This window comes from Argiope bruennichi, chromosome 2 (genome assembly GCF_947563725.1).
Source record: "Argiope bruennichi chromosome 2, qqArgBrue1.1, whole genome shotgun sequence".
Classification (NCBI taxonomy): Eukaryota; Metazoa; Arthropoda; class Arachnida; order Araneae; family Araneidae; genus Argiope; species Argiope bruennichi.
In genome coordinates, this window is record NC_079152.1 from 112,197,744 (window position 1) to 112,225,214 (window position 27,471).

Here is a 27,471-nt window from a genome sequence, read left to right on the forward strand (position 1 = left end):
TTGAGTTACGGTATTTTTTTTTTTTCAACAGGAAGTTAAAAAGCAAAAATTCCCTCCAATTCCAAAGAACTGTTGTTTTTTACACTTCGCGGAAATATAACCCTTACTGAAAAATGATGGTACTTTGATAAAATGTTAACAATATGACTCGATTCGATGAAGCACTATTTATAGAAAAATCAATACAACATCCCAATAAGACGATGCATTTTATGACCCCAAAACACAAATGAAAAATAAAAACCAAACCAAATTTTATGAGAGAAATTCTTATTTTGTGAAATGGTAACTAAAATGTTGTAGTTTTGACAACTCTTCTAACAATGTGAAATTCTAATTTTTTTTTCCTTCATTGCTAACAATTTTAATGCTTGTATGCTCTTATGAAAATATGTAACTGATGGATTTTTACTCGAGGTATCGCTTGTAAATTTAATAACTTTTTTGGGACCCTCTTTTATGAATTTAAGAATTAATATGAACCGCTGAGAAACATCAAATATAATCAATACATAACGAATATGGAAGAAATTGAACATAATATTATAATAGATTGTATATCTTTCCATCAACAGCTTACAGCTTTGATACGGAAAAAGAGAAAATATTTGGACAACTTCTCTTTAAAATAAATTTTTTGTCTCAATGCTTCCAATGTATTAAAAATATGAATGTCAATAAATTATATTAAAGCAATTGAATTCACTTAAAAATAATATTTAACCAAACAATACATAGCCAACAATCTATTAAGTTTTTAAATTATTTTAAAGATGAAATCCTTTTTAAGAAAACCGAAATTCTTTAAATGAAACTACAATAAAATTTTTCAAAATCTTTTAATTTGTGAGTGGAAATATACTACTATAATTCTTATATCAGCTAATAAAAACTAAATATTTTGCTACTACTTTAATGAAAAAGTTTTGAAATAATTTGAGCTATATAAATAACTGTGCAAAGTGAAACAAAATTGTTCTAAAGAATTTTGAACAGCGTAATGCAAATTTTAATAACGCCGCACAACAATTTATTTTCTAATACATATCACTCATGATTAATTAAAGATTCTGCGGACACAGAAATAGTTGATTCTTTGCTAATGACCCCGTGACAGATCAATCACGAGCTCAAATATCAGTCAAATTATATGTATGAAAGCTATTGGCGTGTCCTGACATTTTCCCCTTTTAATCTGAAGATTTGTAATCTACTTTTCATCGCGAAAATTATATAATGGTATTGTTGAATTCATAAAAGACATCCTCGCACAATAGAGTTTCGAAATTCAAGCGGCCCTGCAGGCAGAGCGTGAGAAAGGAATAAGAAGAGAGACCTGTTTGCTGTTCGATTTCTAGAAATAATTGCCTTCATTTCCATGAAAGCAAAAGCGACCCGAATTTTCTTTTGGGACTGATTACGTGTTTGTATTGGCCTCAATGATTTGACCTGTCTATCAATCAGGCAGGTGGGGGGGGGGGGAGGAAGAATGGTCCGGAGCGGTAAAAATGTGATTAATAGACATTTTGCCAACACGTGACTGGATTTTTACTTCCCTTCCTTCTGGGTTGAAAAAGAGCAGTCCGAAAGAGAAAGAATTTGATGTGCAGTTGCGATAACCTTACATATCGGAAGATTGTCAACAACACAATATTCATTAGGCGAAATGATTTATAACTCGAAAAGTATATCACAAGGTTGTATTTTTTTTTCTGCAGGTGACATTAAAAACATTTAGTCCATGTGTATAATAATAATTTATCTATTACATTACAAAAACCTGAACAAAGCTGAAGATGCGTCAGAAGCAGTGCATTAGTCATTACCGTAAAGTATATTAATAATGAACTTCAATGAAAAATGAAGATCTGATTTCTTCTGCACTCATTAACCGTAAGGAAAGCATTGCACAAATAGATTATCAGGTTTTTGTGAAAGGTTTCAAAAATTAGAGTCATATAAATTGTCCATTTATTTGCATCAAGACTTAAATATTTTTTTAAGAATGAATATTTACTCAGTTTGTTAATAGACGTAGATCAGAAATCACTAAAAGTATTTAGGAAATTTTTATATATATCATAAACGTCAGGGTAGAATTTGAGGATTACTTCCTTTTAAGAATTAATTAAATTTAGATTTTTTTTTTTTTTTTTTTTTCTGATTTAAAGCTCATCCAAATTTTTTGTCTTATCGTCAGATAAAAACTGGCACACTTGTAAAACCACTATTAACAGATTATTTTTCGTGTTAAATATTTTCGAAACAAGAAATTCCCCAATAACATACAAAACGACAATGCGGGCGCAAAATCTAGCCGAATGTGTTAATCGTCTTTGAGCAATCGTACAGATTGTTTACATGCTTGTCTAGGCGATTTGGTTTGGTTTTGGTTATATTAACGTCCCGTTTGAAGCAACACTAGGGCTATTTTGGGACGGACCTCGTAATTTTGAACCGCGGTCAGATGACGAGGACGACACCTGAGCTAGCACCCCCCTCTCCACACTTGTCTAGGCGAAATACCTGAGACAACTTTTTCTTTTAGGGTTGGTTATGATATAAAAAAAATCAGTTGAAACCGAACAGTTTTGATTAAACATCGAAATCGTCAAAAACAAGAAGTTAAGACAAATTAAAATGTTAAAGAATCGTTTTTGTGGACGGAGCGAAATTTCTGAACTATTTGTGGGACTATAACAGTGTTGTTATTTTTTTTTTTTTTTTCATCGCGCATTTCTTGGAAAAAAGGATATTTAAGAGTAAAATGAACAAAATGTTGTCACAATAATAAAAAAGTTTGTTTTGGAAAAATTAATTGAATTCACTGGACATTTTGAAGAAAAAGGCTCAAACAAATTTTCGCAAGCATATAAAGGAATGTGGCTGTGTTTTAGTCTTTGCTTTCATTGAAGGAGAAATTAAATCACATGGAAAAGGTTCATACTGCTGTAGGATAGATGGTCATATATATCATATGCATTCGTCTTTATACAAATGATCAGAATAAACCAGGATGTGACCAGTTGTATATTTTTGACAACAGTGAAGTTACTAAAAAAAGCATGAAAGAATTGAAGGATATTTACACTCTGTTATAGAAAGATTGGATTCTATATTCAAGCAACCAAACCATTGACAGAATGTTAATTTTGGATGCATCGAATGATTGAAAAAAATTCAACTATAAATATCTTAATGGTTTTCAGAAATACATTAATATGTGGAAAGTGAGTGAAACCAGCTACCAGAAACCTATTGTAGTGATCGCAAAAGAATCAACATGACTTTTAGGGGCTGATAAACGGAGTGAGCAGGGGGCGTATGCACCCAAGTCTTTTTGCAAATTCTATATAGAAATATAAATTGTAATTCAATACAAAATATGTTGCACTGAATTACATCAGAAAGAAGCAAAAGAATTTTTAACAAACAGAACTAAATTAATAGGTTCTGTTCAAATAATTTCTTGAAATAATTCGCAAAATAATAAGTTACACGCATCACTGTGAATGACTGCTTCATCATTATTACAGAACTATTAAAAATTGGTATTTTCTAAATTACTTCGCGGTTTTTGAAGTTACTGAATATGCATTTTCTTTTATAATTGAATTGGGATATTTTAAAACGAATCACTGTATAAGTTTCTTTGGGCCAATAGTTTATTTTGATAAGAATGATGATCGTCACATTTTCATAAAATATATGAAAAGCAAGAACAAGAGAAAAAACCTCAATAATTTGAAAAAAAGGTTGGGTTTTCTTGTAGAATTTATTAAAAGTCACAATATTAAGTAAAACCGAATTATTGTTGGCTTATATTATCACGAAATAAAATCAGCAGAATAAATCCCAAAAAAATGGAATAGTTCTTTCATATTTTATATGTAAGGAGTTTTAATGGGTATTTTATATATAAGAAGTATTTTTTAAGGATTTTCTAAAAGACTAATTGTCAGCATGAGAAGTGTTTAAATTATGAATAATACATAAGTATGTCTATATTGATATTATTGTTTCATCAAAATTATTACTGACAATATGGTGATTTCAACCATATATTAGATAATAAAATTATACTCTTAAAACTTTCATGAGATCATAATTCAAAATATGTATCTAAGTGTATTTAAATACTATCTTTTCAACGAATCCTAGCACGCTAAGATCACCTGAATCTTTCCCCTCAATTGAAATGAAATATAAATAGCTAAAATACAGATGGAACTAATTTAATAAATACCAGATCAATTTACTGATTTTGCATTTTAATTTTAGAATTTTTATATAACTAAAGTGATTTAAAATGACTGTGTATACGTAATTTTTTAACAAAAATTATTTTCAGATTATTTTTTTAAATTTCAACACATTTATTTCCATTTGACAACTATTATCACTTTTTCTTCACGTACCCTAAGCTTCAGATATACAGATTGACACGATACTTATTCTAAAATCATACTCATGCAATAGATCTGTCAATCAAGTAAAAGCTCTCAAATTCTCATACACTATATCTTACAGAATGAATTTATGTATCGAAATAATCCAAATCATCATTTCAGTTTTATCTGGAGTTGTATATTTACAGTCAAAGGCATATCACCCAACCCTTATAAATACATAAGTAATATATGAATCTCAGCAATCATAAGGACGATACATATCAATTGTGGATTTGATCGGATGGTCCATCAAGATGGTAAATACCTCATTCGAGCGCAGAACACGAAATAAAATCATCGTGAGCAAAAAAGATAAAGAAAGAATGCATGTAACTAAAGGGCCTGTCTTCTGCCCTTTTCTTTGTGGCATTTCGATCTCCTGATGAATGTGACGGCGGCGTCACGAATAATTCAGTATTACATTTTCAGCGGTGCAAAAGCAAGTGAGCTATGGGAGGTTACATGCTATAGGCAATGCTGATAGATAAGATATGCATTAGTTTATCTGTCCATCTATTATGAGGATGCTCAGTGAATGTAAATGGTAAAATATACGTATAGTAGAGGAACATTACATCGGTGGTAATTTTTCAACATCAAAATCTACGTCAGTGGTGCAAGTCGGCGCAAGATTTAATTTTGTCACTAAGGTCTGAAGCCGCTAATGATACGTTCTCATTATTAAAAGCTGTCAACACAAATTGAAGCAGTTTCGTTATGGAGGAAAGACTTATTTAGGTTGGAAAACCGTAATAACGTTTTGGCAAATTATTAAATATTGGCATTCTAAAAGACATTTCGAATTAAATTTTAAATTATTAAAAATTGACACCCTAAAAGATATTTCAATTAAATTTTAAATTTAACTTTAAACCCGTTTCAAAAGAATAAAAATTATTTTTAAACTTCAAGAAGAAGAATATCAGATAAAATTCAGGTAAGCAAACATCGTTTTTTAAAATAATATTGTTAAAAGTTCTTTTTGGATTTAACCAACTTCTCATTTTAAAGAGAAGCAAATATGTGCCAACAGAAAAAGATCATTTTAAAAATTAGAAACTATAATTTTATTTTTAAAACAAATGATTGAATGAAAATGGGGGTAAAGGTCATTTAGCAAATTCACATTTAACAAGAAATGAGGGAGGTGATATGGTTTTTCAAAACTATCTATAATATGAAAAGATTAGAAATGATTACTGACCAAGTGATTTTTCCGTGTTTTAATAAATTTAATATGCAAACACTGATTCGAAATTATTCATGACTTTTGGGTATTAAATTAATGGAATTCTTCAAATAGAGTAGTATTTCCTTCGATGTTTTTATATCTAAAAAATCAAATTCTGGAAAGTAGTTTTCCAATTATAAATGAGGTTAGCCAGTAGGCATTAAAAATAAAACTTGTCTTTAAGAAAATTGTATTTGTATTATCAAAATAGTTTTTTAACTCTGATTTTGGCCAAGTTATAAAAATATTTCTGCCGAACGCGGGAGTTGTGTCTTTATTTAAAGTATACGTGCAACAAAAACATGTTTCACATACTAATTATCAATGGAAGAAATTAATTTGTTATAGTTCAAATTTAGAAAGTATATATAAATTAAACAAATTAGAATATTATTGTAATTAAAAGCAAAAACATAATAAATACAAATTGAAAATAATTTTTTACTACCTAATAAGTAGCTATAACATACAGCTATTTTTTTAAAAGAAATGCTGTTGATTTTTACTTGATAAAGTGATTGAATTCTAATCTTCGTGTCAACGCCCGCAGTTTTTCAACACCTGTCAAAAAGGGACTTTTTTTTTTATTAAACTTTACCGCTATTTCAAAATCAAACACAGTTCGAGCTTTTCTTCAATAGTTTCTCAAACTTGATCTAAATTAAAAATGCTTAGCATTTTTCTTCATGATCACTGTTTTCATCCTTCAATCCCTCATTACTTATTTCTCGATTGCCAGGCTCGATGAATTTATTAACTTCACTTTTTTCTAAATTTGAAAATCCTTCATAGCCAATTGTCACTGCAATTTAAGCTGTTTCATTGGCTTCATCTCGAATATGACAATACGGGCAACATTTTGCTTGTGCACTACATTTGAATGAAATTCTAGCATTGGACGAATGAAATGGAAACGATTAAGACAATATGCGTAAACCGCAATCTGCAAATCTGCTCTTGCTAAGGGCTTACGCTATTAATGAGATGAATACTTTTAACACTACATAAAACAAATATAATTTTAAAAGCGAGAATTTCATTATCGGTGAATAAAAGAAAAGAATAACACCAGCTTTTTAAAGGCATTAAGAATGCAAGTATGGGCTGCTGTAAACTATATGTAAAAATTTTAAATATTGAGAACTGTTTGCTATGTGATTATAAGCGTTTTATGCAAAATCAGCCATCGTGTTTAATGCTTCCTTCAGTTGACAGATTTTTGTTAAATTAAGAGTAACAAAATTTTCTATAAAACAAATATTTATTTTAAATTGTAACGCCAGGTTTTTATTTCATGTGTAAAAAAGAATCTTCAAAACATTTGTAAAACGTGAAGTTTTAAAGTATAATAAATAAGTGCACTGCACTGTTTAAGCACAAAGAAGCATCTAAGAGTACTTAATTTGTCAAACTTCCATGCATTCTTTTTTATATTTTTAAAAAAATTACACATTTAAGTAAAAATAAGCCAAAGAACTAGATCATCCATTTAGATAGATCATTAGTTAAAACGCCAGGAGATTAATAATTAAACCATCTACAAGCATAGCTGATTGAAAAGATATTCTATCAATCTATTCTAATTAAGTTTCCTCTTAATATGATGGGGAATGTATTACTGAGTTATAAATAATCTAATTTTAAATATTTTATTTTTAATCACTATCCTTGCTCATATAATCAATTTCGTAACATTCCTAACAATAATTGGATTAATAATTTCTCCCACATAGTATCTATTTACCACTTAAACAATAAATCTTATGTTGAAAACAAAATAAAAAGTATGCATTCTTCAATTGCAGAAATTTGCTTAATTTTACTTACAAAATAAAAAAATATATATATAAATTAATGGCAGGAGTGAAATATGAACAATTTTATTTTGAATGAAATATGAATAAGTGACGTGGTTATAACACATGATTTTGCTTATTATTTATATATGAAATAGAGGGAAAATATTTCCAAGAGGCTAAAAAAATACTTTAAAATATAAAATTTCAATGCGTTTAGAATAACCACGTTTACAATTATTTTTTTGTCTAGTTTATATAGTTTTTATATATAAATAATATAAAACAGCAAAACCTTCAGCGAGCGTGTTCAAGCAATTCCAGAATGGGAGCAATGTCTGCTAGCTTGGAATCCGCCGTTAAAAATTCTGACTGCATTCTTCGCAATCTTATTTCATTATTATTTCAGAAGCGTTTTACAAAGGCATCCATCATTCATTAAATTCTTAAAAAGTAGAAGACAGCGCTCAAAACGAAAAAATAATATGACACTTTTCTGGGACTATCTCTTACTGTTAGCTGTGTGGTCATAATTCAAGAGTGTTGTGAAATGTCACCCAGTAAATTCCGAAGACGATCGCCAGACATCATCGAAACTACTGGTCTTTTCTTTTTGAATATCGGATGTGTACAAGGGGGAAAAAAGAGAGCAGATCATATCATATCATTGATAGCCATTCGAAATAGAAAGACACATTGATGATTATGTAGTAATCGCAAAAGGAAGTGCAGCAATTAGAGTGACTTTAGGCAATTTAGATTATAAACTATATGTATAGTACGAAAATTCGTTTTTTAGCCATATATTTTTTTTAAATAAACCTTAAATATCTTTATATTGAATAATTGTAATAAAAATTTTATCTACCGAAAAATGTATTTACGTAAACAAAGCAGTATTTAAACATTCCTATAAAATATTCAAATATAAATGACATTCATCCGAGAATCTTGGCTATCTTGAAAAAAATGATGTGAAGTTTCCAAGAATGTCTTGACGTATCGTAGAGGTGATATCTTAGCATGACAATATATAATTTCCCATCTCTGTGGAATAAGATCTTACAAAAGGCTTCACCGAAACAAATTTTATTGAAATTAATAATTTCCACAGTAGTTGTAAATATAATCGTGATTTTAAAAATGAAATTTATAAAAAATAAAATATTAAAAAATTGCCATTAATCAGTTGATTGATTTACTCTATGCCATGTGCTTCAACTTATCATTTTCAAAACTGTCTCTATTTAAATTAATTGAGGCATAGATGCTATAATTTTTTTACAAGTGCGTGGAATCTATAAGTATCTCGAGTGTTCTACAAACTTTAAAACTGAAGTCAAAGACCAAACGTTTTCTTCTAACTAGACGTAGAAAATCGTATAATTAAGAAGTAAAATGAATTTTATTAAATTGATTTAAACATTTAACCTTGTGAACTTCTTAGTTTTTTTTCCATCATATACAACCCGCAAAGTTTTACAAATTTTGTTGAATACCGATATAAGATATATTACAAATTGCAACCAATTATCAAAATATCTTATTTTTATAATAAAACAATGCGGCTTTTAAAATTAACCTCTCATATTCATTACAAAGTAATGTCAAAGATGTTCGTATTATTATTTAAGAAACAATTTGCATCTGTCAAATTTTAAATAGAAATTGCTTCAATGACAATGTATTTTGCTTTAAATCCAACTTCTGTTAAATGTTATTCTGAATGGTTAAATAAAAAAAAAATGAAAAAAAGTTTTATCTCTAATAGGCTAACAATAAAGACATTAATCATGAGAGATCTATTTAGTACATTCGTGCACTTTCTCCCTATTTTTCGAGAAAGAAAATGGTGATTCAAAAAAGAAACAATAAAGAAGAAACTTATCTTCACATATTTTTTTATGATAAACTAATAATTACAGTTAATATCTTTATTATTTTTTTCACAATCCGATAAGATCACAAAAGTAATTTGAAGTCACCTTCATTTATTTATTTACTTACTTTATTATTTATTTAACTTTATTTATTTACTCATTTATTTATTACTTAAAAAATTATGAAATCTAAATTTTATGCAGTTCTTTGCTCCTAGGGAATCGTAAGCAATAAAATATTCTTGACACTTCAACTTTTAAATAAATAAATGAAAATTTCGATCTTCTGCTATCAAATCTGATAGATTTTTGAAGGTTTGAATAGAATAGTTTAGAACAATCAGCATTTTCATAATCTTAGGCCAATAAGTCTTGAGAAAGCCTGGGCACTGATAGGAGTATCATCTTTGAGACGATCGATGAATAAAATCCCCCATTTTTATTGAATAGTAATATTCAAATTTTTATAAATCAGTCAATTTCAATGGCTGATTTAGTTGATTGGAGTGCAGCACTTTTTAATAAAAATATTAGTGACTCAAGAATATTTTGTTAAATACGATTCAAAGAGCAGAGGATCTAGATAAAAGCTAAACATTCATGATTTATTAGAAGATATGTTGCTTCAAATTACAGAAAATATAATTATTTACTTCATTTAGACTATTTTAACACTTGCATTTCTATAATTAAAGGTTTACGAATTAGCCGTTGAGCCCGAATCGAAAGGATATATATTAAACCATGTTTGTCTCAAGTAAAGATGCTTTATTAAATTAATAGCGCAGATATTGTAAAAGATCATAAAAACCTATTTTAGCATTTATTTTTTAGAAAATGTCATATTTTATATTTATTTTATTTCATACATACACATACTGAATATTATACTTTTCTTGATTTAATTTCCAGTAATTTATTTTTTAATTTGAGCTTTTATCACTGTGGTGGCAACACGTTGATAGAGGCTAATTTTTTTCTCATACGCGCGTAACTTGCTCTTACATGTTAAATTTTATTTTTATTTTGTGAGAAATAAATTGTTGAAAAATACGATTACATTATTTTTAATTTATTATTAAAAATTCATTAAAAATAGAAATTTAAATTATAAGTAAAAATATTAGTATTATTAAAAAAATTATTTTTTGAACTTTAACTTGATGTAAAAATTCTTTTTGTGCGCTAATATTTTCGTAAGCTATAGCGAAAAAATGCAGACATTTCCCGTAATTTTAAATTCATAAAAATTCTAATTAAAAATTCAAAAAAATCGCTCCAAGAGGCACATACCCGATCTCCAAGGTATACATGCACCAAATCTGGTAGCTGCAGGTCAAACGGTTTGGCTTGTAGAGCGCCAACACACACACACACACACACACACGCACACACACACACGCACACGCACACACGCACACGCACACACACACACGCACACGCACACGCGCACACACACACACACACACACACACACACACACACACACACATTGAGCTTTATTATAAGTACAGAATACATATACTGTAGAAGATCATAGAAAACGTTTCCTCCATTCTCTTTTTAGAAAATATCGTATTTCAAATTTTTTTCATTTTATATAGACACGTGCTGAAAATTACACTTAATTACACTTTTATATATTGAATTTTCAATAATAGTTTATTTTTTAATTTGAACTTCTTTAAATGGGATGGCAACACTTTGATAAAAGCTAACTTTCTTCCATTGACGTGCTCGTGCAGATTAATTTTTTTTTTATTTCGTGCGAAATATATTGTTGAAAAATATGTTAAAAATCGAAACTTAAAATATAGGTAAAAGCATTGGTATCACTAACAAGATAATTTTTTTAGCTTTAACTTGATGCAAAAATCAATTTTGTACTGTAGTATTTTCGGAAATTACAGTGGAAGTTACGCTTAATTTTTAATTAATAAAAATTCTAATTAAAAATAAAAAATTGCACATTCTCGGCCTCCAAGGTATACACATGCCAAATTTGGTAGCTGTAGGTCGAACGATCGGGCCTGTAGAGCGACAACACACACACACACAGCTTTATTATAAGTATAGATTTTGATTTTGTTTCACGTGCTGTCAATAGATAAGATTCATAAAATCATCAATGGGCACAAACACTGATTAAAAAAATGTACCCCTTAAATGTTCAGATTCTTTCTTTTAACATTATTTTAAATCAGCAGGTAAATGAACTATATTTAAAATAAATAAAATATCATTTTTTTTTTCAATTCAAATTTATTTCAGAATTAATAAAAAGAAGGAAGATATTTAAGGCATTAATGTAAAAAGGTATCGAGTTCAAGCAAAGCTATTCTACAAAATATTTTTTTAATGGTTGAAGTTGTTTTAAAATAATCCCGGAAATTCTGCGCTTTTCTTTTCTCTGACTTCTTTATAGACTTTCTGAAAATTCATTAATCTTATGAAAATTATGGATCTCTCATTTTCTTTAATGTATATTTAATTCATGGATATTATCTGTATATTGCTCTGCTTATTCAATTTATTTGCTACATTATTCATAATCATCTCCAATGAAAATTCATATTTTTTTAAGTCCAGCCACTCCCTCCCCCCTCAACGATAAAAAAATAAATTGAGGCTAATTTACTCAGTTGATCATTGCGTAAGTTGAATTTCCAGAAATTCTGGTCAAATAACGAAGGTAGAAGTCAAAGATTTTATATTTATTCTTTTTCTTGAATTTTTCTTGAAATATGTCATTTATCTAACTTGATCGCAGAAGATCAATCAGAATTTTGCACTTATTCTTTTTTGAAAACGATCTACTTTTAACAGTTCCTGTCTATGGGGTCAAATGTACCCCGTAAAGAAGATCTGCCCGCCCACTGCAATTTTAGAATTTTTAGATAAATGGTAGGGAAATTAATAAAGAAACGCTGGAATTTTATACTTGTAATATTGAAATTTCAAAACAATTAGAAATGTTACATTTGTAGTAGTAAGTTATATTAAGCTATATTTACAGGAAAATAAAGGTTTTAAAAATAGTCAGTTTTACTTAGATTAGCTTTAGTAATAAAATAGTTTTCAGAAATAACATTTTTCAGTCATTATTCAATTTTGTCAAAAAAGCACTTTTTGGTCCTTTTTTAAAAAACGATTGCTAATTCATTGCATAACTAAGTAATTAATACATTCAATTTAATTCTAATATCATTTGAGATTAATTTGAATGGTTATTAAAATTCGAATTAATAACAATTTTGTTAAAATCTGCTTTTTTATATAAAAAAAAGAAAACCCGAGTTTTCCCGTCATAAGAAAGTTCTAAATCTTTACCTTCTTGAAAATCTATTAGATTCATGCTGCTATTTTCTTTTTTTTTTTTCCCGAAACTTAATATTATATTGAAATGGAATTTAATACAACAGAAATTACATTAATCATAATACAAATGACTAGAGAAAGAATTTGGATATTAAAAATAAATTTAATATGATTAGTTTTTCAGTTAGTTATTTAATGTGAATATTTATTATAATTGAAAAACCACAACATGCAAATCGACGACGGAAAGTCTTATGTAATGTTAACAAATAGATATCATTTCCAGCTGGAAAACTAGATCACTGTTTAGCTAATTATTTGCCTTTTATGTAACAAATTACATAAACATTACAAAAGTAATTTTAAAATTCAGGCGGAGGTCGGATATTAACTAGAAAACAAGCTCAGTAAGTTCAAGATTTTCCTTTCGGTTATATCCACGTTTTTTTTTCTTCCCCATAAAAAAAAACGTTAAAAATAAAAGAATACCGCCACCGATTCCTTTTGCATGAGGCAGAGATAAAAATCAGTGGCATGCAATAATCACCCAGTTATTACACTAAGACGTAGGCCGTAGATCACTGGCTACTTGCATAAACTTTGACAGCAACGACCCCTCAACACGCCACCACCAGTTTATTCTCGCTACTAGCATCGCCTAACCAGCTACTATCGGTCATCTCAGCAGAAACTCTTAAACACCCATACCTTCTTTCAAAGATAATAGTCCAATTTTTAGTCTACAGCCACTTTTATTTTGTTTCTTTCTTGTTTGGTGGAGTTCGCAATTATGGCACATTTTTACTCCCTGTGTACGGCAGAATGGTCTTCCTTATTTGGTTTTTCCAATCCTTCAACGACGAGGTCGAGCTTCAGAGCTTCCTTATGAAGGATGAGAGGCTATTAAGATATTACATCGGCAATTATATTCTACCTCACACAAGAGGAGCACCTTTCAGAAGTTCCTGAAAGGTGCCGATTGTAAGATGAATAGGATGTTTCATCTAGCTTCTGGAAATCTCACATTATCCAAAATTGAGAAGTAGATAGTTTAACTTATTAGAAATGAAATAGAAAATAACGTAGATATATAAAACGTTCTCTGAATGAGGTAGGCTTATTTCAAAAGAAACTAAGAATTGAAATAGAGAAGTTCTATGTATATATTTTTCATAAGATGAAAAATTGTTATATTGGATTTAGACATGAGAAGAATTTTTCTCAAACTCTGAATGCCATTTAAAAGTGCCATGACGAATAATGAATTTCAGAATTTAAAATAGATGTAAACTCAAATTAACTCATTTTATTAACTCCTTATCAAACATTTCATTATAGCAAAAAAAGTTATCCTCAATTAAAATAGATTTTTATAATAATTTGATCACATTGTGAAATAAAATTTAATAATTTTAATTTTTAATACTTTTATGAACATATAAAAGAAGTCGCTTATATTCAAGGAAGGAAAAAAAAACTAAGACATATTCTAAGTACGAAACACGAGTTCCGCTTTAAACCTTTATAGCCGAAAATAAAATAATTAATATTCATTTAACTATATTTGAAAAGATTTATACATCTAATAAGTTTTGTTTATGAAGACCCAGAAACAAAGGTCCGTAAATGAATTAGTACACTATGCAGTTGGTAAGAGAGCAATTTACATCACACAACTGACACCAAATATTAAAAATAGTTCCAGTTTAAACAGATGATCCTATTCCGACAATCTTTTGGAATTTTCTTATTTCAAAGGATCTTTCATTGTCCATATGACGTGATGAGACAAACAGTTCTGCGATAAATTATTTTTTCTTTTCCTTTTTCACAAATTTCCGGTACTCTTTTTTTAATCTCAAGTTGATTCTCGATACTTTTTTTTAAATATTAAAGTACTTTCAGATTGATATTGTCATAACTCATAGTAAAATCTGTGTAATACTTTATAAAAAGTTAGGTTAGCTTCTATTTTTGCCGCGTTTCGTACATTGTGACAATTTTTTTCATTAATATCATCGCAGTTACTTTAGAAACAATTATTCAGTTGCATTATTTACAAATAATTTTATTTAAATATATAAATATTTCAAAACTCTTGTGAGACTTATTGAACTTGATGTACTTACTGAAAATATTAACAAATATTTTAAACATTCTTTTCGAACATGTATAAAAATTTATCTCCTTATCCCTGAAATATATAGTTGGCAAATACGCCACAAACAGTGTTAATAAAAATAAGCAGTTACTTATTAACGTATGCTCTATAGAAATGAAATTTAAGCAATCTGTATTCTTTTTTTCCGGTATCATTAGAGCGTTATTAATTGAAAATTCAAATAGTTGAACTTTTTATTTCTTTAAAACTAACTGCACAGCTATTTACAGTTTTATTTGCCAAAAATTAATTTTAATGTTTTAAACACATGTTTATATATCAGTAAGAACACAAAGCAATCAATTGGTGGGATTATATTTCTTTCATATTCTTAGCGTATAAAGTATATTATGAGTCATTAATTATTGAGATGTTCGAATACTTTCAATTTAAAGAATAATTTATAAATGTATCAGAAGGCTAAAACTGCTATTCAAAATTCAAATGTAGTTTTTCAGCAGTACATTGGTGTGATGAATTTAGACACAGCGATGATTTAGGGGGAAATATCTAATTGGACTTTTTAATACATTTTTGTGTCACTATTAACAATATTATGTATATATAATTGGTGAACACAAAATAGAACCCGAATATTAAATTTCGAATTAATGTTACAAAATAAGCATTTAGGGTATTGTCATCATTTTACTGACACGATTAAGCACTTGCAGCTACGCGCTGGATGTCTTATTATTTTCCCCAAAAAAATTCTTTCTTTTCGTTTCTTCCAAATATATTTAAGTATAGAATAAATACCGGCTTAGGTTTACAACAAATGAAAGTTTCTAATACAACAAAACAAAAAAAGTTTTTATTGTATTATTCGGTATGTATGAATTTCATTTCTACTTAGAATAAAATAGCTCTGCAATGTTTCTTTTATTTCACATGTTGTATTACACGATTTTCCTAAAACTAAATTACCGAAATGATTTTAAAGAATATTTTGCTTAATAAAAATTAGGTGTTTCGATCATTTTGGTTTTTTTTTTTTTTATAAAACCGTAGTTAACTACACATAATACACTAGAGCGTCAAAAATGATTTTTTTCAGTCAAAGTGATCAGTATTTTTAAAAACAAATATTCTTATTTGAATAATGTTTTCAAAAAGGAATGAGATGCATAATCCATAATTGTTTGAAATGGATTTCATAAGGATTGATTCCGTAGCATTTGATAAAATACGTAAACTGTTTAAAAATAACTATATCTGTTTCATAAAATGTGTTGTGATTGATAATGAAGAAGAGGTGGAACATCTTAGAGAAAACTATGAAGGAGAGGAGGACCAAATGAAGGAGAAGTACTCAGTCTCAAGCCTTTCTACTTAAATTAGCACAACTCCACCCAACGGTGGGCATTGCGTTACTGTGATTCGAGGTAAATTGATTTGCAAATTGGATTAATAAAAAATAAAAAAGACGCATAACTCTTTACCAATAGGAGAGTGAGATAGCATTCGTCTAAAAGCTGACCTATTTCTCAACATGAGCCAGCTGAACTAGTTCTAGGTTGCTGGGAGGACCTACTCTCTTGCTAAATGTAACACTGAAAGAATTAATTCGAAGATGATGCAACCTTCGAACGCGGCATCTACAAAACTAATTATGCTTTAAAATGTTAGTAAATACACGAACAACTGTACTGCTGTAAAATAAATTCTTGAGTTGTGCCATGAAAAATGTAGATATTCCTTTAGTTATTCAATATTAAAAGTCAATTTTATGCGTCTTTGTTTTATGTTGAATATATAGTCTTCTTGATTTTTTTTAATATTTTATATAAAAAGAGCTTTCAAATAAATGAGCTTGATTTAATTTTTAATTAAATCTTTACAATCTTTTTGAAACAGTTTAAGAATAACAAAATTTTAATTCTGAATGACATGCATAGAAAGATAACATCTGAGGCATTATTTCGATATCTAAACAATTAATAGTTTTGGTAATATTTCAGGTATTAATTATCGGTTCAAACTTTAATACGCATATAACAATGTATATGTAATAAAAATCATTAAAATATTCTACTATTTGAAAGAATTTTTAGAAGATGTAAATATATTCATATAGTTCTTCAGGTAATAATGCTTCCCTTTAAAAAAATATTAAACCTGATGCTGACGATTTAAAAAATATTTTATCAGCAAATCTTTTCAACATAAAGGATTAGCTTAAACAATGAATCATAAATCAAGTAAGAAGGATTCTTTGTTTCAATATTTGACCAGTCCCATGTAGTACATAAATAAAATATCTGCGGTTGTTTCTTTATTACTCAACGTTTATTGGATGTATGTATACAATAAAAATAAAAATTATGAGTCCTACTGTTTTAAAGCTGTAGCAGAACTTATTGAAATTTCACACACAAATTTCTACTGAAACAATAATGTAACAATAGATTTTCCATGACAATAAAAAAAAACATCAATATTTAATTAAAACCACTAAATGTAATTAGAGCTGTGCAAGAGAGATTGTTAAAGAAAATCAAAATCATTGTCCTAACTACTTTTTCTGCCATAACTACATGGGTAGAGGCGAATTCTATTTAAAGATTCATAGCTTTATTTTGCGGGGGTTTAATGTAGAAGGTTTTACTTAACGATTAAAAATGATGCCATCAAATTATTAAAAGGATTTTCAATTTTCGTTACATAAAAGTAAAAATAGTCAGAAAAAAAGTCAGATAATCTGGTAAAAAAAATATCTGACAAACTTGAAGGAGAAATTTTTAAAATTCTTTATGTGATGTCATATTTACATTCTGATTCAATTAAACCCATATATTAAAACATCAAGTAGAAAATTTCCGTGATTTGAAAAAAAATATACAATCTTTTGTGTTATTTGTTCAGGTGTTTGAATAAGAATTGCAATTATTCGCTTCCATTTTATTTTACTATGCGATTAAAAGAACATGAATTCTGTGGGTAATGTTTTAAAATATTTTTATGATAAAGAAGCATATTCGAGCATTTCAGATTCTAGACTTAAGCCCCTTTTATGAAGGTGATGTTTCTAAGAATTCATCAGGAACTACATGCTCATTGTTAAATCCCTAAAGTCGCTTAATAATTTCAGCGTGTTGCATTATCCAACATTTTGATAAATCCTAATGGGCCGTAATATTTAAGCAAATCTGAAAAGCTAGTAATCTTGGATTCCTTTTCAAATGACTTTTACACTGTTTTAATTATAAGTAATAATTTCTACACTAATAAAAAAATTTTTTTTGTCTGCAACTCGTTTGTAACAGTCTAATATAATTTAAATCTGCAATATCATACATTAAATATACAAATTCATATCTCTCATTTATCATCAAAATCATATCTCTCATTTATCAGCGAAATTTGATAACTCACCTAAATGATAATTATTGTAGATTTAAGTTACAGCGATTATGCGCAGATCACCAAAGAAATTTTTTAAAAGAAAAAGAATATATATATATATATACACAAACAATTTGATGCAAATGGTAAAAAGACATTTTTAAATGCTTTGAAGTTTAATCCTACGGTAAAAAGTTTCATTACGTCATATTTATAAAATAAAACAAAATTGCTTTGCCATGCTTTTCAAAGTTTATGAAGATTTACTTCCGATTAAAAAATTAATGCTGAAAATTTCTGATTTAAATTTTGTTAAAGCGAATGGATTTTAATTAACTCCAAAGATTAATTATGGATCGTCAGTCAGTTCGTAAAAAACAAACAAAAAAATTGCGAGCCAGTTATAAAATTTGCATAAATACTATTACATACCATCATTTAAAATAGATATCCATGCTTTTATACACTTATTAAAAGAGAACTGTCGTCTCAGATTTAAATCCCAAAGCTCGCTTCTCACTAATAGAAGCAATGGCCCAAAGGCACAAATACATAGCTCCGAGGCAGATATTTCATCGGATGATTGGAATAGTTTTACAAATTATCACGATATTAAGGGAACATGTGAATGTGAAAACAATAATCATATTCAATTACAGTTTCGAAGAACAGATAATGAATACTGAATTATTCAACAGATCTGTAACTAGATTCGTATTTAAGAAAGTATTAAATCATAAACCTTTTATTATAGCATTTAGATTTTTTTTTGTGTGTTTTTTTATTTGTAACCTTGGGTTTGCTTGATTTATGTCAAAGAAAGGCTAATGAAGCTGAATTTGCATTTCCTTTCCTTTCATTTGAGTCTTAAGAGATTTGCAGAAATGTATATTTTATATTGTCCATTATGTAAGAGCGGATGCTACTGACTAAAACAGAGCGAATAAAAAACAGGAAGCAGTTACCTGCAGAGAGGCAATGACCCATCTTCTGGCCCTTTGAAAAATATCTTCATCGGACCAATCAGGGTGCTCTTCTTGGATTTGCTTTGCAACTTCATTATGCCATCGAAAAAACACAATTCCAAATGCGAGAAGTGCTGGATTTTGATTTGACCTTGGTTCACCTAATACTAAGAAGAAAAACGTGAATTCATTTCAATAGTTCATTAAAAGCCACGACTCATTTTACTTTGATGCATCAAAATAGTTTCTTTTGAATTGAAATAGTTTATTATAAGCTAATTCGATATTTATTCCTAATATTTTTTTCAAACATAAAAGAAGTTTAAGTATATATTTGTATAAAATAAGTGTGCATATGTATAAAATATTTCGACTTTACATATATTATTAACTCTACGGTTGTTTATAGTTTCGTAGACATAAGAATAATTTTTAAGATAGTTTGTTGTTCATTGCCTTTTTCATTTTTAATTTTCAGATGAAATTCAGAGAAATAATGCATTGAATTAACATATAAAAAAAAAACTTACGGAACATTCTCTCAGGGCTCAACTTTTTCAAATATCTAGCTGGCGGTGAATTGATTAAAGGTGCTCTGGCTGTATTCCGTGGTGGAAACATTCCGCTAGAATCTGTTTTTAGAGTTCCATTTTGGAAAGAACGCATGCTGTTCACCCAAGCTTCACTAGTGCTGTACACAAAGCTTCCATCAATCCAACTTGTCATTTGGTTTAGCTAAAAAAAAGTAATCAAATTAATTCCAAGAATCTCATTTAATCATAAGCAATCAAGTTAATAGTAAAAGAATTGCAGTTGAAGTATTTGTTTTTGGAATGATTTACAGACACTAAAATTAAACTGCTTACAGATCGCAATCTATATCTGCTTGATAAATGTAATGGTCTTAAATGCAGGGGTCACCGTAACCCAAAGGCTGATTTTTGATTTCGTGATCTGTGTATTACGTTCTGTGCGTCTCGATATGCTACTCTATTATATAAAATTGCGTACTATCCTTAATAGCTCGTTGCGCAACTTTGAATACGAATATTAATCAAATGAATCTAATCTTAAATGCAACAACTTCTTTAACACATTAAGTACACAGCTGGTCCTTTGAAATATTTCGCTTAATAGCTTGAAGGCCGAGTATAGCTTCCTTCCAGTACAAAATAAGCCGAAATATTTTTCTTGTATGACATGCTTTTCATTGTGGACTCAACATAATTTTCTAGATGAATGGATTCGGAGATCGCTATCTACTACAAGAAGGCTAATGGCTAGTCATTTTGAGAAATGAATAATACTTTTTGTTTGCAGGTATGTTTTTAATGTTATGTCCAAGAATTAATAAGGTATCTTTAAAACATCTTTTTCTTTTATAAATTCATGGCAACTGTGCACACACTACGAATTTCTTGATTAATAATCCTCTAAAGTAGGTGGAAATAATAAAATATTAGAACAGAACCATTAACAAATAAAATTTAAAATAAAAACAAATTAATGAAAAGTAATAATATATGTCTACCAACAGTAACTTGAAAATTTTTTAGTATGAAAAAATCTTGCAACAGTGTCTAGCAACATTCACAAGTGGAAACGTTCTGTTAAGGTAACCATCAAAAGCCGAAGACAATTTTTTATCTGCTAAAGAAAATTCTTCAACGAGTAGCTACTCTAAAGAATGATGGAAGACGCTTAAATTGTTGTTAAATGCATAAGGTATGCATTTCTTAATACCAAATGAATCTCCTACTGGTATTTATGTTATTATCTCGTCAAGTGTTACCCTTCTCAAAAATGAGAAAAGCAATATTCTTTTGTAATTACAGTAACTTTACACGATTGGTTATTAAATATAATGTAAGGCGATCATTTATCTTTGTCAAATGCCCATCATCTTAACGAGTGTCGGTATTTATAGTCTAATAAAGACTAAGCAGCGGAAGAGGTCCACTAAAAGGTGACGAGGAATTAATCCCGTATTTATATAATACCAGTTTATCGTCTTAAGACTTAAGGAATCGTTACATAATAATTTATGATGCAATTACTGATAGTTTAATAGTATTATAGATTACAATTTCACGCATTATCACAGAAATTCTTAAGAATAATTCCTTGATGTTTATCTCCTAATAAGTAATGTCGATCATCCTAAATATCTCGCAGAAATGCTTGTCCGTTCTTATTAATGACTTGAAAGGGGTTCGGATTAACAATAAAAAATTATTCTAATTTCGAACTCCCATCTATGATCGTCGCTTTGAATATTCGTGAAATAAGAATCGTTTATTCTTTTACAATATGAGTAAAAATTTATAAAACAAAAGCGAAGTTTGACAAAGCAGCTGAAATTCAAAAAAATATTTCAAAATGTTAAGCCTCGTTTTATTTGCGTGCAGACAAATAAAGAATTCTATTTGAAATCTTTTTTTGGAAATCATAGTGCTTGCATAGCCTCTTAAATACTTAAAAGAAATAAAGGATTCATATAAGATAAAAGTAATATTATCCATTTAAACCTTAAATGTATTTCTTAAAATAAGTTTCTAAAGTATAATAAACTATTGAATTTCCATTCGTACTTTCTCATGTAAAGTATTTAAAAATAATTTTAAATATTAAATTCAAATATTTGATTTTTAATATCAGTTTAAATGGGATCATTTTAAGCAGATACTTTTAAACTTTGTTGAAGTATAAACAATTGTAAAGTTCTTTCAAGTCATGTAAAGCTTATATAATATTCTTTACAGCTTCAACTGCATAAATATAATAATCAGATAGTTTATAGATAATTTACGAGAAAGACCTTAGCCTTTAGAACAGAATAGTTTTATTAAGTCTTGTATGAAGTTGGGTATTATTACTTGCAAAGAATCGATACGTGATCTGTATAGAAATGAATACTTAAAAATATAATTGCTATGCTCGCTCGTCTCTGGTTAGAATTAAAATAAAAAATAATCTAGTTAACCTTTTATCTTAACCATTTACTATATAACGATGGTAAACGTATTATGAAAGCCATCAGAGTTTACATTAATGTATAGATTATTTTATTAACCTATACTAAAATGCATAAATATTTAAATAAATCCATTTTCCTATCTAATCTTCCATTCGAAAGTATGATTTTAAAAATATGGTTATATTCAAATATAAAATACATTTCTAAAATAATATGTCATGTAAATATACTATAAAATACATTTATACACATTAATGTCAGACGAAACATATTGAATTGAAAATCTAAAGAAATATCGTACGTAAACAAATACTACGTTTTATTAATTGGAAACCGAGCTGTTTTTTTTTTTAATTTTAAGTTTAAATGTCGTCTATTTGCAACAACTTTTATTGGTAGCTATTTGATTTTTTTAACTCTTTTTTGCTAAAGAAATTTTCTACTAACTTCGGCGTAAGAAATAAACACGTAATTATTTCTCATTTATGCAACGAAAAGACACTTTATGTAGTGGAATGCTTCTCAGATACTGAGATCATCATTCAAAAATATTGTGTTCAAGACGCGTAGTTAATGTTCAATTTATGTGAAGTTCTCAATTTTTAATTTCTGATTTTCACTTTGTGTTTCTAAGTCTTTCAGAAGAAATTTTTTTTACTTGATGTAATTTTTTTTTAAAATTATATAAACACGAAAATTTATTTAAAATTTTAAGTGAATGTAAGCAAATAATTGTTAAATAAGCAGGAGCACAAGCCAATGATGAGAATATTGTTAAATAATTGATAACAAATTTAATGGACGCATTTAATTTATCGGCATTTTGAAGCATTTAAAAAAGAAAGTCTATGAGTGCAATGGAATTTTGACACTGAAATAGAGATATGGAAGTTATATTAAAAATAATACTGATTTTTAAAAGATAGATATTAACACAATGGAATATTCATGTAATGGAAATTGTTGATAGAAGAACATATTAAAAACCCGAGATATTTTTTAAGTCGTTGCAATACGTAATCCTGCTATTTTAATTTTAATACGGTAATCTTTAGATGCTGACATACGACATGCGACTGTAAAATGCGACATGCATGATGACAACAAATAATTTAATGAAATAATGTAAAAGGCAGACCGTTGGCCTAGACCGATCAAATAGGATAAGTAGCTAATTCTCAGGTAGGTAATAGGTGCTCACTAAGGAAGAGCCTTTCATATTTGAATAGAATTTTTAAATTAAGCAAAATTTAATTCTTTTATTTTTCTTCAGTAACGTCAAAGCATATTAATGGAGAAAAACTATTTTTTTTTTTCGATACTTCGAAAAATGAGCTCTGAAATTATACCAATTTTATATTCGTAATCTGGTTTTATCAAATTTTTGAATATATTTTTTAAATATCTTATATAGCAATACTTTCCATTGTTTCAGCTATTGAGTTTATGTGAATTGAGAAGATCTCAACATATTTCTTATGTACGTGATATCGTAAAAGTAATAAAACAAATAACGATGAAATAAAGAAATTCGAATTAAACCTAAAATATTATGCTATGATGTATCGTATTTAAAATTTTACTTTCTCGTATGTGAAATGTTCAAAGAGAAAGCGTTGTTTGTAATCTTTAAAAATTAGAATGTCAGAGCTCAAAGAATGTATATCCTTCAGACCTCCCTGCCGAAAAATGCATCTTTGAAATTATATTTGTATATCTGTGAATAAGATAAATCAAAAACGCTTTGACCTAGACGGATGAAATTTGGTATATATTCCAAATATGCAAATTTTTGTCACATTTTGAAGGAAACACATTTAGAGCAAGTATGTCCAGCTGCCCGAATACAATTTAGCACGATAAATATTAAATGAAAAGAATTAGATGGATAAAATTTGGTAACATATTTAAGGTTTAAAGTTTAGATATGGTCAGATTTGAACCCAAAGTCATTCTCCCAAGGGTTTGATCACATGTCATTCTGCACTTTCACAACCATGTAAATAAGACAACTCTAAAACGCAATAATTTAAATGTGTGAAGTGTAATCAAATTTTGATTTTAATTGGTTGGAAGAAAGGCGTCTAAAATATATATTCGGTTTTCTATTACTTGTGCATTAACAACATTCCTGCGATCAATTGCCAAGAAATTCGCCAAAAATCGTACTTAAATAGGCTTTATTGTTCGGAAAAAGCATACGATTAATAACACATAAGTACATTTGCTAAAAAGTATGCGAGAAAGTTTTGGGGAGACGCTCTCTTGATTTTAAACCTGAATGTATGCTTTATTCTTATTAAAGCAAATAAGTATTAATCATGCTTTTACTATATGCCATATAAATGTTATAATCAAAAAAAAGCTTGGCATTTTCAGAAGTACATGGAACTTGAAAAGAAAGGAAATTTTAATTTCGAAACAATCCATTTTTCTATTTTTATTCCAATGGGATGCATAAATGAACGCTGAAAATTTCTTAGAACTTTGATAAACATCATACCAACAATAAGTAAGACATAAATGCACTACAATTAAGTTCCAAATATCATTTCCTGTTCGTTAATCTTTTTATGATATCTAATATAATAGAAAAACCTGATGATTTGTCATTATATCATTTTTTCCAGAGCAAAATAGATCTTGATATGAGCGGGAAAGGCGAATTCTACTGTTCATCATTAACGTAGAGTTGAGGCCTTATCTCTTCAAAGTTCCTTATAATAGCCCATCATTTACCTGACAAAACCCGCCCCAATTCCGGTAGCCAGAGATCTATGCTCTGATTATATTGTAATACCAGAACATCATGAACAGAAAAACCATTTCAACAGACTACCACCCAAGTAAACGAAGTTCAAAGAAACTTTCTTTATTTGAAATTTAATTGTCTTTCAACGACCCTTAAAGTATTCATAAAGATTCCTGTGGTTTATTAATAGTAGTATGCATCTAAAAAGTTTGAAAGAAAAACAAATTATGCACAATTGGAAAATATATTAACTATAAAATAGAAAATCTAACTTAAAAAATAAGAAATTTTCTAAATTCTTATCGTTTAAAAAATATTTTTGGTTTTTATCTAATAGGTATTTCACAACTAAGGAGCTGTCTACCGTTTAAAGTGCGTGGTTTTTAAACCAAAAAACTCTTTAACAATAATTTTGGAAATACTTTGAAATTTAAAAAAATTTACAAAATACAAGTATATTCATTTTACTTTTCTTCTGATTTAAAAGATAGGAGATCAAAATATGAGATGAAGTATGAAAATATTATCAATATACAATAAATAACCATATTATATGTTCATTAATTTATATTATACTTCGCTTCACGATTGTTCCGATTCATTCGTAACTATTGTAATTATAACGTACTTATGATACAAAAGATTCATATTCTTTTATACTACCTTTTCGATTTAGATATTGAACCAGAGATTACTTTCGAGGAATATAAGAAGTTAAATACGATATCAGGATCTAAAATGATGAATTAATAGATGAAATAATATCTGGTGCTAACTAAATTTAAAGAAGAATATGGAGAAGTTTACTCCACCATCCTTTAAAGCAATAAATTACCCTGAAAAACTTCGAAATTATTTTATATTTTAAAATACTAGTGATAAAACTATTCAGTAACATTTAATTTGATTCATAATGCTGCATTTAAAACTCGCAGATAATCAGCAAGTAAGATGAAATTTAAAAATCTTTAATTAAACGTTTATCAGAATATGTAATTCGTAATATATATAATTCGTATAAAATAAGAAATGCCTAATTTGTACTAAATATGAATAAAGATAAGATTTTGCTCACTTTCATGATAAATTTTTAATTTTGAACATTAATTTTAGTTTTCAGTTCTATTCTAGTTTTGAATACAGTTATACATTATCTTCGAAAATCTTAGTTTTAAAAGAATTTGCTTCAATAATAATATATTTGTAACTTTATGAACATAAAGTTTCTACTATAGTTACCTTCGTTAATATATAATTGTACGGCAATCCTTTGAAAGCCGGATAAATGTTGTTTCACGTCTGTACTTTAAAGTAAAGAGTTACTAAAAACCTAAAATTCAAGCTATTCTTATAATCTACAGCTCTTTCAGTCATAAATTTATTTCGCATTTGAGATTAAAAATTAAAATTGCGAATACTAAATATTGTTTAATTTTAAAATGCACTCAGAAGAATAGATTAATGAAATTTATAATTTATACTAGTTTTTATTCAAAAAATATTAATCGGCTCCGAATACATTTTAAAATTTAAGCACATTTAAAAAGTAAATTCCTTCCAGAAAATATCATTTCAGACTGTCTAAAAGTAAAAATAATCTAATAAGATGAAATCTACACCGCTAGGCAAAAACATTTGATGATGGAGTAATGCTCAAGTCTATTGACATGATCCCACCTTTGTTTGAAATGCCACGCCTGTACTTATACAGACAGGCGGGATAAATGATAAAGCGGTTCTTTGCTTCCATCTTTCCCACAGTGTTCGATGACAACGGGATATTTAAGCTCCCAGTATCATTCTATTGAGATTACTTTGCAGGATCTCGTGAGACAGAAGTGACATTTACCTTCTGAGGATTAAAGCTGGATAGGAGGCCTGGATATCCGCTAAGCTTAACTGACAATGGGTAGATATTTTATTTGTTTTGGAGGATAAAACTGTCAATTTCTGCAAGTGAGAAGATTAGCGTCAAAGAGATATAAGAATAGGCGGTCTTCCAACTGAATTATTTATTATTGAATAACGTCTTGCGAAAGAAAAGTTCCACTATTGTCAGTGTTGTTTTGTTGCGTGAAATGAATACATGTGGTGTTTTTTTTTTCTGTCATGACTCAAACACAACTAAACAGCGTCATTAAATGAATCGATAACAATACATATATATTTTCGGAAAAAACCTTGACATTGACACACGTGGAGAATAGAAATGAGAAAAACTTATTTTACATTTGTATTCTAAGCCTGACACAAGCTTATTTAATAGGCCAATAGAAATAGGTAATTTGAGAAGTTTAAGTGTAAAACAAACTTAAGAAGCCCAACTTATTTAAATCGCATAAAGCTACGAGCTCCAGCCAATTGTTAAACGTTATAAAAATACATTTCTACAAATGTGATATTTAAGAAATTTGAATTTTCGTTCTTTTATCGATTCTATCACCACATCTATCCTCGCGCCACTTATACTAATGCTAAAAGTTAAGTTGTTTTCATCGAACATTTTCACCATTCTTTTACTTCAAGAACATAAGAAGCACCTTTTAATATGTGAACGCAGTAATTTAACATCAGAATTATCTTTTTAAAACTGTC

At 28.4% G+C, this 27,471-nt stretch overlaps 1 protein-coding gene across 1 annotated transcript in view; it reads right to left on the reverse strand.

Moving 5' to 3' along the window:
* Positions 1-27,471, reverse strand: part of LOC129958731 (dual oxidase-like) — a 184,571-nt gene that overhangs the window by 61,379 nt on the left and 95,721 nt on the right. The window contains exons 5-6 of the mRNA XM_056071388.1: positions 19,678-19,882; positions 19,148-19,314 (exon numbers count right to left, since the gene is read on the reverse strand). Coding sequence (XP_055927363.1) covers positions 19,148-19,314; positions 19,678-19,882 — 372 coding nt within the window. The remainder of the gene's footprint in view (positions 1-19,147; positions 19,315-19,677; positions 19,883-27,471) is intronic.